The sequence below is a fragment of the Xiphophorus maculatus genome, chromosome 4 (genome assembly GCF_002775205.1).
Source record: "Xiphophorus maculatus strain JP 163 A chromosome 4, X_maculatus-5.0-male, whole genome shotgun sequence".
NCBI classification, from domain to species: Eukaryota; Metazoa; Chordata; class Actinopteri; order Cyprinodontiformes; family Poeciliidae; genus Xiphophorus; species Xiphophorus maculatus.
Genome location: NC_036446.1, coordinates 7,302,517 through 7,312,656, shown reverse-complemented (window position 1 = coordinate 7,312,656; position 10,140 = coordinate 7,302,517). Strand labels below are relative to the sequence as shown.

The 10,140-nt window shown below is 35.7% G+C and overlaps 1 protein-coding gene across 1 annotated transcript; it reads right to left on the bottom strand.

The window, feature by feature from the left end:
- Positions 1-6,851, bottom strand: LOC102227726 (dipeptidase 2-like). The gene is made up of 11 exons (XM_014474083.2): positions 6,432-6,851; positions 5,951-6,107; positions 5,693-5,819; positions 4,590-4,719; positions 4,312-4,462; positions 4,082-4,151; positions 3,525-3,701; positions 2,415-2,499; positions 2,256-2,331; positions 1,957-2,092; positions 1-1,240 (listed from the first exon to the last, which is right to left on the bottom strand). The coding sequence occupies exons 2-11, from the start codon at positions 6,103-6,105 to the stop codon at positions 1,046-1,048; spliced, it is 1,302 nt and encodes a 433-aa protein (XP_014329569.1). The 5' UTR covers positions 6,106-6,107; positions 6,432-6,851; the 3' UTR covers positions 1-1,045.
- Positions 6,852-10,140: the final 3,289 nt, after the last annotated feature.

Here is a 10,140-nt window from a genome sequence, read left to right as displayed (position 1 = left end):
GTAAATTTTAATTGTATGGATGTATGAATGCATGTGTGTACTACCCAGACTTATGAAAATGTAGCTGAGGTTATATAAAGATATATATAATCACTATAATTAATCTTACCAATGGATCTTTTCATCTGTTGATTCAAGTCCTGCCACAGCGACTACTCTGATTATTTGGTTTAATTCCTATATTTAAAGGAGCTCTGTAAGCTGTAAATGATCTGCTTTGATTTCACCTGGCAACCTTCTCACTGGTCAACAACATTCATTAAATCAGAAGCTCCATTTTAAGCTTTTTATTTTTTTTTCTATACTGATTTTGAACCACATACATCAGTAACAAAATATATGTTATTAATACATTCACACATTGGTTATTAAAGTGCATCCTATACAGCAGAATTTTAATAAATACAGGTAAGAAGTAGGGATGCACTGACTGCAATTGTTTTGGCAGATCACCAACCTTAAAAAAGACTGATGTGACTATTTAAATTTTTGCAGATACCCTTTTTTTTCTTTATAAATAGTACTGTTGCTAAAGTTTCCAATAACCACATTTGTCACAAGTTACTTTTATGAAGAGAAAATCACTACAGAGGACTGTATTAGGATTAGTATTTGGTTGACTATCGTTAACCAAATACCTGCAGATGTGAGATAATGAGTGGATCTGTCAGTCAGCCCTCTTGCACAGCAAAGCAAAAGAGTTCAGTGACTAATTTTCAGACCTTTATAGAGGTAGATAAGATTGGTGGTTATGATCAGTTTCACCCGAAAGTATCAGCCGATCGTTGATCACCCAAAATTATGGAATTCAGGCCGATCAATCAGTGCACCCCTAGTAAAAAATAATTGTAAAAATATGTGAATAGCTATTGTAACTATATGCTATAAGCAAATAGGTACACATATACATATGTACCTATGAAATATGAGTGCATAATGGACATATGCACTAATATGTCCATTAGACATATGAGTAGACATATGCATTCATTCATCATATAGATAATAAAAAGCTCAATTAAAGAAGAGAACCGGATTTAGTCAGTCAAGGAAAGAAGGAAATAAGCAGTGCTAAGGCCAGGAATAATAAAATCAGTCCTTTTGCTTTAAATGATGGGCTCCGGTTGGAGACCAATTCTTGCAGGATAGGTTGTTTGAGTTCCAATCTACATTTGTTTGCCACCTCTTTTAGAGGTATCTCTTCTTCACTTGGCTTCTTCCAGCTTAGATTATTGCGAACCTAAAAGACAGAGTAGAAAACAAGTAGAAAATATTGCACAACTGAATATGAAAACCCCCAAGACTTGGAGCTCATCGTATTATCAGATAACTCATTAAAACATACCTGGAAACATACAAAAAGTTTGTAAATAATATTTAAAAATATTTGACTGGGGCAAATAATCTGTTTTCACTGATTGTTGAGGCATGATGTTTTGTTTACCTAAGAGAAATTGTTTAATTTAGGAGAGTATTTCCAGAAAGAACGATAAAGAAATGCATCAAATTGACAGATTTCGAAATACCAAAGTAATGAACTTTACATACCAAAGCTCAATACTTTGGTATGTTATTACAAAACAATAAAATTAGGACAGTTAGTTTTACAGGGAATGACTGCTCAGCATTCAGAAGTATGTGAAGGAAGGAAACAGTGAAGGAAACAGTGTTTCCTTCACTGTACTGAACTGTTCTCAGCTGGGTTCAGATCAGCTGAGGAAGGAGTCATGGCATAAATTGGAATGGTACTGTGATCATTCTCAAATATCTTAACAATTTCAAAAGTCCTGCATCCCTCTACTATAACTAAATACATAATGTATTCAACTTTATCCAGCTTGGACTTAAAAAATAACCCTAATATGATAGTATGGTCAAAATACTTACTTGACTAATTGTGTACGTAGTGTATAGTGGGATTCCTTACTCAGGAAATGAGTTATTTTCAGAGCTTACCTTCTCAACTTCCTCAAACACTCGCAGGAAATTATTTCTAAGGACATCAGCCAATTCCTCCTCTGTCCATTTCCTCTTCAGGAGCTCCTGGATTATTACAGGATACTTTGAGACGTCTTCTAATCCCACAGGAAAACTGTTATTGAAACACATATAAGTAAATGATCACTTTGATGTATTCTTCCAACAGAAATTAAAACAAAAACGTGGATGAAAGGACAGATAGATAGGTGGAGATGGATGGATGGATGGATGGATGGATGGATGGATGGATGGATGGATCCAGGTACATGTCTCACCTAGTGCCACCATCAAAGTCTCCTCCAATTCCTATTGACTTAGCTCCAATAACCTCCTTAATGTGATCAAAGTGGTCTGATGAAACAGTTAAAAAACTCAGGTATTAAAAGATTTAATGCCACATTCAAATACATTACTATTCAAGAAGAAAGATTTACCAGCCAAATGAGAAACAGTAGCCTCGTTCTGGCAGGAAATAAAAGGGCTGTAGAAATTCACCATGATCAGCCCTCTGTTCTTTTTCTGAAACACAACACAAACAAGTACTATGAAGGAGCATTGCCAGCTAAGCTAAGTTAGATATGTTTGTCAGGTTTCTTTCATTTAAACTATGCTTATGGAAAGAAATAAGGTCAAAAGTAGAAGTCTGTGTGTTGTACCAGGCTGTGCTTAAGCAAATGGAGTCATGTGAAGTGATGAGAAACATGCCAAATCAAGATGTGTAATAGCAGCAGTAAGAGTGGAATTACCCTGAGGTACTACTCATGCCTAGTTCACGTTTTCCAGATCAAAGTGTTACCAGATGCAGTTTTAAAGATGGGGAAAGAAATGGATAAAACTTAACTAATTTGCTTTGGCTCATTGTGTTTGCATAATGCATACTCAAATGTTTCATTTAATAATAAGAATAATACACAGATTAAAAAGCAATACATCAGTTTGAGAGAAATATGTTAGTAAATCAAACATGTGTGCTGATTCAGTGTGCCAAAAGCACATGGGAGACACATTTACATGAGTTATTCGTCAAAGATTGAACCTCCTATTAGTGTATGTTTGAGTTTATCATGGTACTTCATTAAATACTTCATTAAAAAATATAATGCTTTTAATGTTTGTGAAGAATACAACATTTTCAAATTGCAAATTTCAAAAAGTTTGAACAGAAATTTCTCAAAGCTACTAAACATGATCATTACTTATTCGTACAAAACTTTTCTTTATTATTCCACAAATTAAGACTCAATGTATTTTTTGCACAGTACAAGAATTAAACTTAATTTGTTTATCCAGATTAATGATTATGCTGGCTTGGAGTTGATCATTTTGGTTGATATACATTGGCATCTATTTTTCCAAAATGTCCAACATTGTTATGAAGAGTCAGTAAGGACCTTTTTTTGTAAACACACATTTTATCATTTAAAAAAATGATCATAAGTGTTAACAGGCTTTCATTTCTAAGCTGGAAATTTGCTTACAGATGTTCCATTACATTGGCATGAAAACAACAAACCACAGATGATTCAGCAAGCAGGTTTTCTCACCAGCTCATGAAGCAACCAGTCAGGTACATTACGACTGTTGTTACAGATCTTGTAGGAGGACGAATGACTGAAAATGACTGGAGCTTTGGAATGGCTCAGAACGGCTGAAGCTGTCTCAGAAGATGCGTGGGAAAGATCCACTATCATTCCCAGTCTGTTCATCTCATCCACCACAGCCTATTAAAAAGGAAGGATAACAATTTGAAAACCATTTAAGTGGTCATTTACGAATCAGGAAAAGGAAGGAAATTAAATTAACCAGAAACAGTAGATCAGCAGATTGTGAGGCGTACACAAGTAAATACTCTGGTACTGATAACTATCAAGGAAGTCCTATGGACTTGCACTTAACAGGTCCAAAAATAAAAATACCAACCATTTACGACTGCTTTTACTTTCTCTTATTATTTTTAGGCAGAATAAAATTTCCACAAATTTGAAAAACAAAATTTTATATTGACTAACTGCATTCCTCCTAAAATGCATGAACAGTTTGTGAGGTGTGATGAGTTGTGGCAGTAACGTCTATGGTTACTGCCACCAAAGTTTAACCTTACCTTTCCAAATGTCGTCAGGCTGCTATTGGGCCTTACAAAGACTTTGTAATAGTTTGTAGAAGATTCAGCCCTGCACCAAAAAGTATATATATTAGTCAGAAGATGCGGGACAAAAGGTTAAGAATAATCTTTATTCAAAAGATGTTCAGACTGAGCTTGTTTCTAATATGGGATTTACATCCTATAGATAAGAAATATGATGTTTTGAAACTGCATGCTTTATAGAATACCAGGGAGTATTGCAGGAATGAGTGAGGGACATGGAGCGGACTCCAAGCTGATAAAACATGCGCAGCGCAGGAAGGCTGCTATCTATGGAGTGGCCCCCTTCAATACTTATCAGACAAGCAATTTTACGCCTCGTCATGGAATCCCTCACTTCTGCAAACACAGACATATTTTCATGATGCAAAAAAAGCTACCGTTGAACCCGTTCTCTTATTAATTTGGAAGAGTAGCAGTCAATGTACTGTTACTGGGCTTGGTAACAAGACAATGAGTACCATACCCTGAGTGGAAGTGACCAGTTCAAAGTCAGGGTATTCTGTGCATATTCGTCTGATTACATCTATTTGTTCCAAAGTCAGTCGCACCGCATCCATGTCCTGGGCTCCACACAAAACATAGGCTGCAAACATCTGACAAACAGAGATGGACGTCAAATAAATAATAATAAAAAAAATCACATATATTGACAACATATAAAGTTATATTGGCTTATGCTGACATGATAGCTCTATTGAAGCTGCTCTGCTGGGTTGAGACATGGGGATTGTGGAGATCTTTGGAGTACAGTTAACTATGTGTGTCATGTTATAGAAACCAACTGATGATTTGAACATTTGATATAATGCATTATCCTGCTGCGACTAGGCTTCAGAAGATGGGAAAGCTACTCATAAAGTGTTGAACATCATTAGTAATAATACTCACGCAATGTTCATTGATGCTTAATTGGTACTAAAGCTACTAATGTGGCTGAAAAATATCCTCCTCACCATAACACAACCTCTCAAATTAGGTGAAAAATTCACACAACGAAGAATAGACTTATTTCTTTATGTTGTTTAAACCAAATTCTCAACATACCATTAGAATTTTTTAGGGTGACTCAGATCAGGCAACGTTTTCTCAATATGTTATTGTGTAAATCTGCCGTGACCGTGTAAATTGTGATCTCAGTTTCCTGTTCTTAGCAGACAGAAGCACCACCCGTTCTGGTCTTCTGCTGCCATAAACCATCTGCTTCAAGGTTCTGCATAAACAGAAGATACTCTGCATGCTACCAACAAGTGGTCATTTTAGACACTGTTACCTTTGAACCAGTCTCCTTATTGTCCTCCTATCCCAACTTCAGAAAGGCATTTCTGTACATACAGAAGTGTATGTACAGTATTTCTCAGATAGCCCTTTTGTGAGCTATCTGAGAAATGGTTTTGCTTTGAAAATCACAGCAAAAGGGCAGTTTCTGAAATATTCAGACCACTCTAAAAAATGTTGCCATGTTCAAAGTTATTTTGTAATTTGTGTTAACAAATACTTATAGAGTGGCCAGTAAATGTACATACCAAAACAGTGCCATGATGCTTAGTCAGTCAGACTCTACAGTACCTGTGTCTGCACATGGCCTGCTCTGAGGCGGGAGATATCAGTGGCCACTCTGGTGAGATGAGTTAGATTGATCTTGCTCAGCTGGTTGTTGTGATGGATCCTCAACCTTAGAGCTAAATCGTTATGACTGCAGAAAGAAGAAGAGTGAGAAAAGCAACGTTAAGCATTTTAATCTTAACATTAAGATTAATCTTAACGTTAAATCTTAATTTCAGAGATTGTATTTATGTTTAGGATTAAACAATATGCATCCATTACCCGTCTATGAGAGGATATTTGGATAATAAATCATGTGCTCTGTCTCTTTCGGAGTATCCAGAGATGAAGCAGCACAGAGAGAAAACCAGCAGAGCTCTGAGGGCGTGCACACAAAGGCTGCATGAAGCACCTAATAAAGTTTTCCTATAAGACATTTCTGAAAATAGAAAACCAACATTAGAATAAAGATATCAAAAAACAGATTAAAAACATCAACATCAAATAATTAACTCTAATCTATAACTCATAGCCTAAAGCTGAATCCACATTTTGGTTTATAAAATGTAAATTCATGGATCTTATAAAACAAACAAGTCAACACAAACTTGTCCTTGTTTAAGTTACCACATTCATCCCATAGCAATTATGGTGGAAACCGTAAAGAGTAAAAAACTCCCTTTTAAGAGAGCAGTAAGTAAATGTATTTACATAATCAGTTAAATATAAGAAAAGTTCGTTTAAACTGCGCAAAGTATCTTACCAGATCGGCAGTAGTAAACGTATTGACAGTTTTGTTGACAGTTTCTCTATCTCTCAGCTCGGTAAATGAAGCGGGCACAGCCAAAAAGAAAACAGCTGTCTGGTGCGTTCAAATGCGATCCGCAAAAGTGCAACACTATAGGGTCCGGCTTTACTTGATCCCGGTAGAAACGTTTACGATTTTTACCATTATTAGAAAGCACCGTTAGTTGGAGTAATGGTAGAAAAATTAATTATAAAATTTTCGCAGTCAAACATCTTTCACAAATTTTTATGAAATAAGGAATTAACACTGAATGACAGGACATTTAAGCGCCATCTGCTGCGAGAATCAAGAAAAGCGAACTTGACACTCAAATCTTAAACAACTACCATAACGTCTAAGCTAAAAAAAAAAAAAAAAAAAATAAACACTTTGTGACACATTTCGCATACCCGGTCAAAATCCACTGTAAAGAAGCACGTCTGACTCTATGACTAAAACAAATGGCATCACACATGTAAATTCTTCGGATGTCGACACAGTCAACCACAATGACATGGAAACTCAAAATATTATTTGCATTGACGTCAAAGTTTAAAGAGAACATATTGATGTTTAGGAAAAGGCTGGTTATAAATATATAAGGAAATAGTTCTGAGGAATAAAAGCTTTGCCCAAATCAGAATATTATCAAAACGTTACTTTACTACAGTAATTAAGTTCAGAAAGAGGAACCCATTCATTATGTACACAGACATTTTTTTTGGTCATTCAGTAAATAGGTCAGTAAATTTTGATCATTTTGGGTTAATTGGAAAAAAAAAATAAAAAATTCCACTTCCAGATAGAATGTTGAAAAAAATCAATTAAAAGTGTTTGAAGTACAGGAGTGTTATGTACCATGCTATACAGCCTAAAAAATACATGTAAAAATTCATTGTGATTGTGTAAGAGCTGTATCAAAACATATATATGAAAGCGTAAGAAAAAAGTGGAAGAGAATGATTCACAAGCAACTTGGACAATATCAGTCGTGGGAGATTGTAATTTGGGGGAGATTTACAAGGAGTGTAAATCTCCTTGTAAATTTACACTCCTTTAAATTTTCTTCAAGAGCAACCACATGCAGACTGGTCATATCCAGGACATGGGCTAAACTGTCCTATTCCTTGTGGTAAGCTGATCCTGAACTGAAGACATCATCAGAATAATCTGACCTGAGGAGGAGAAACAGAAGTTCACTGTTGCCAAAATTCTATGGGTCTTATGTAAAAGCAAAAATTTCTGAGCAACAGAATCTTGTAGCACAACCCATAATCATCAAAATGAACCCCAATAAAAACTTTTATTATTATGTCAGATAACATGGAATACGTTCCATTGTTTCTAAAAGAAACAAATGCTTGGTAGGCAGGAAGTTGTATTCTAATATGCAAACAGCATCTACAGGCAAATAGTGTTTATATTTAGTAGTCATTAGATATTAATCATTTGCTGCTGCCAATAGTGTGAGCTAAATACAAATGACTCTATCAGACTCTGAAAAACATAGAATACAACATACATTACAGAGAGTTCTTAGTTACTAGTTCATACGATCAATGCATTCATTTAGATTTTTTTTTTGTGATATATTCTGCAGAATTTGCTCTAGATTTGTGCCAGCTGTTTTTAATACACCCAATTGCTTTTGCTGCTGTGTTCTACCACCAGATGAAGAAGAAGTATTGCAGATATTGTGTTGCATGTAGTTTAGCAGCGTTCTATGAGATTTTCAAAACTTGGGACATTGCATTATAATTTAACTCTGATTTAAACTTTTCCACTTCTTTATCCCTGCCATTCTCTATAAAGGCATTCACAGTATGATTAATTGATCAATGTATGCACCATTTGGGTTTATTTAAAAATGTGTTATCTTCTGAAGGCAGGTAGTAGCAGTGGATTTTATTTAAGGGTATCCAAGTTAATAGAGCTGAATACAAATGTGTTCAACAATAGTTGTCACAATCTTTAAAAACCAGTGGCTCATTTTGTTTGAACGTAACATTGTGCAACCCATTGTGTTACTGTCACATTATGTCCCATAAAATACTACAATAGTTGTGCAAGAAAGATCTGACATTTTGTTGACAAAATGTAAAGAGTTAAATGGATATTTTTGAGGGCAATGTAATTGTTATATTTTAGCCTTTATTTAATTTCTCTTGAGATAAACGTCTCTTTTTCGTAGATACTATGACCATACAAAGTATTTCAGGCAATTCTCTGAAAAAGAGAATATCAAGCATAGTTTGTGTGCATAATATCTACGTACTGTAGATCTACACACTAATATTTTCACCAGTATTCACTGTGAAAAACCTTTAATTCTTTTAAAGACACACATTTTTCATTCCGAACAAGGAACATAGCTTATCCTAGCCACTATGTTTGATTACAAAAGTCAAGGTTACAACATTTTTTCTCTGCTTTTACACATCCTTGAACTTGAATAGTAAGTGCATGATGGGTAGCTGTGCAAATGTGAAAGAGTCTGGTGTTGATGGGATAACATCAGAGTGCCAAAAATGAATTTCAATTATTTCAGAGAGAAAATGTGAAGTCTTACTCAGTGGTCCACCCACTGTGATTTGGCCTTGCAAACTATAATGAGGAGAATGACTCGGCTCTGATTGGAGCAACCCACTGCTTCAATGAAGCAATCACAACTGTGTTGATATTACTCGACCAATCCACCTGCTGTGCGGAGTGGAAACCCAGCAGAGACTGTTTGAATTGAAATTAACCAAACCATTTAGTAATATTGTCGACCTTGGTGTGGGTTGTAACTAGAAACACAAGAGACGCATCCTTCATCCTATTACCTATGCGCTAGATGTGTGATTTGAGACCTTAACATTTCCATATGCAATTTTTAAATTGTTTATCCAGTTAATTACATTTAAATTCTTAAAAGTATAGATCTTCTAACAAGAAGGTTAATACAATTTTAAAAGACACAAATTCTGAGTGATAATTTTATTTATGTATTTATATTTTGAAAAAAGAAATGGTGACTCTGCCCAAACTACATGATAACTTATTCACTGTGTGAAAATTATTGTACATACGTATGTGTCTCCCTTTCTTTATGGTTGACTTTGTTTCTGATGTTCAAGAAAAACAACAAGGGTTAAATGTTTCCTCTGATTGTGAGCGTATTAGACATACTCATTGCAAACAATTAACTTTTTCTCTAATGAGTACATGAGAATATTGTTTAAACAGATTCAAACGAGGCTCCTTGTCATGAGGTGTGGTGCGGGTTGGTGAGGCAGACGCTGTAGACCCAGGTATGATGAATATGATGTTTCTTTAATGAAAATAAGTCCAGTAACAAGAAGCAGGCACAAGGACACACTGACAACGAATAGACGAGGACCCGACGAGGAACAAGGGACACAGGTGGAGTTAAATACACGGGAGGGTAATCACAGAGACGAGACACACCTGGGAACAATCAAGGGGAGGACAGGACAACGAAGAGACGCAAGGACACAAAAAACTCTAAATGAACACAGAAAACACAGATCCTGACAGTACCCCCCCCTCAAGGGCGGCTACCAGACGCCCAAAAAAAAAAAAACCACAACAAGGGTGGGCGGAGGGGCGCTGGACGGGGGGCCAGAGTCCAGAAAAACAAAAAACTACCCACCATCGTGGGCGGAAACACAAGAAGGGCCAA

Coding starts and splice junctions, on each gene's coding strand:
- LOC102227726 (XM_014474083.2), bottom strand. CDS start 6,105: ATGTCTTATAGGAAAACTTTATTAGGTGCTTCATGCAGCCTTTGTGTG. Junction 2,500..3,524: donor ACTGGTTGCTTCATGAGCTG/GTGAGAAAACCT, acceptor GTTGTGTTTCAG/AAAAAGAACAGAGGGCTGAT. Junction 1,241..1,956: donor TGTTTGAGGAAGTTGAGAAG/GTAAGCTCTGAA, acceptor TCTGTCTTTTAG/GTTCGCAATAATCTAAGCTG.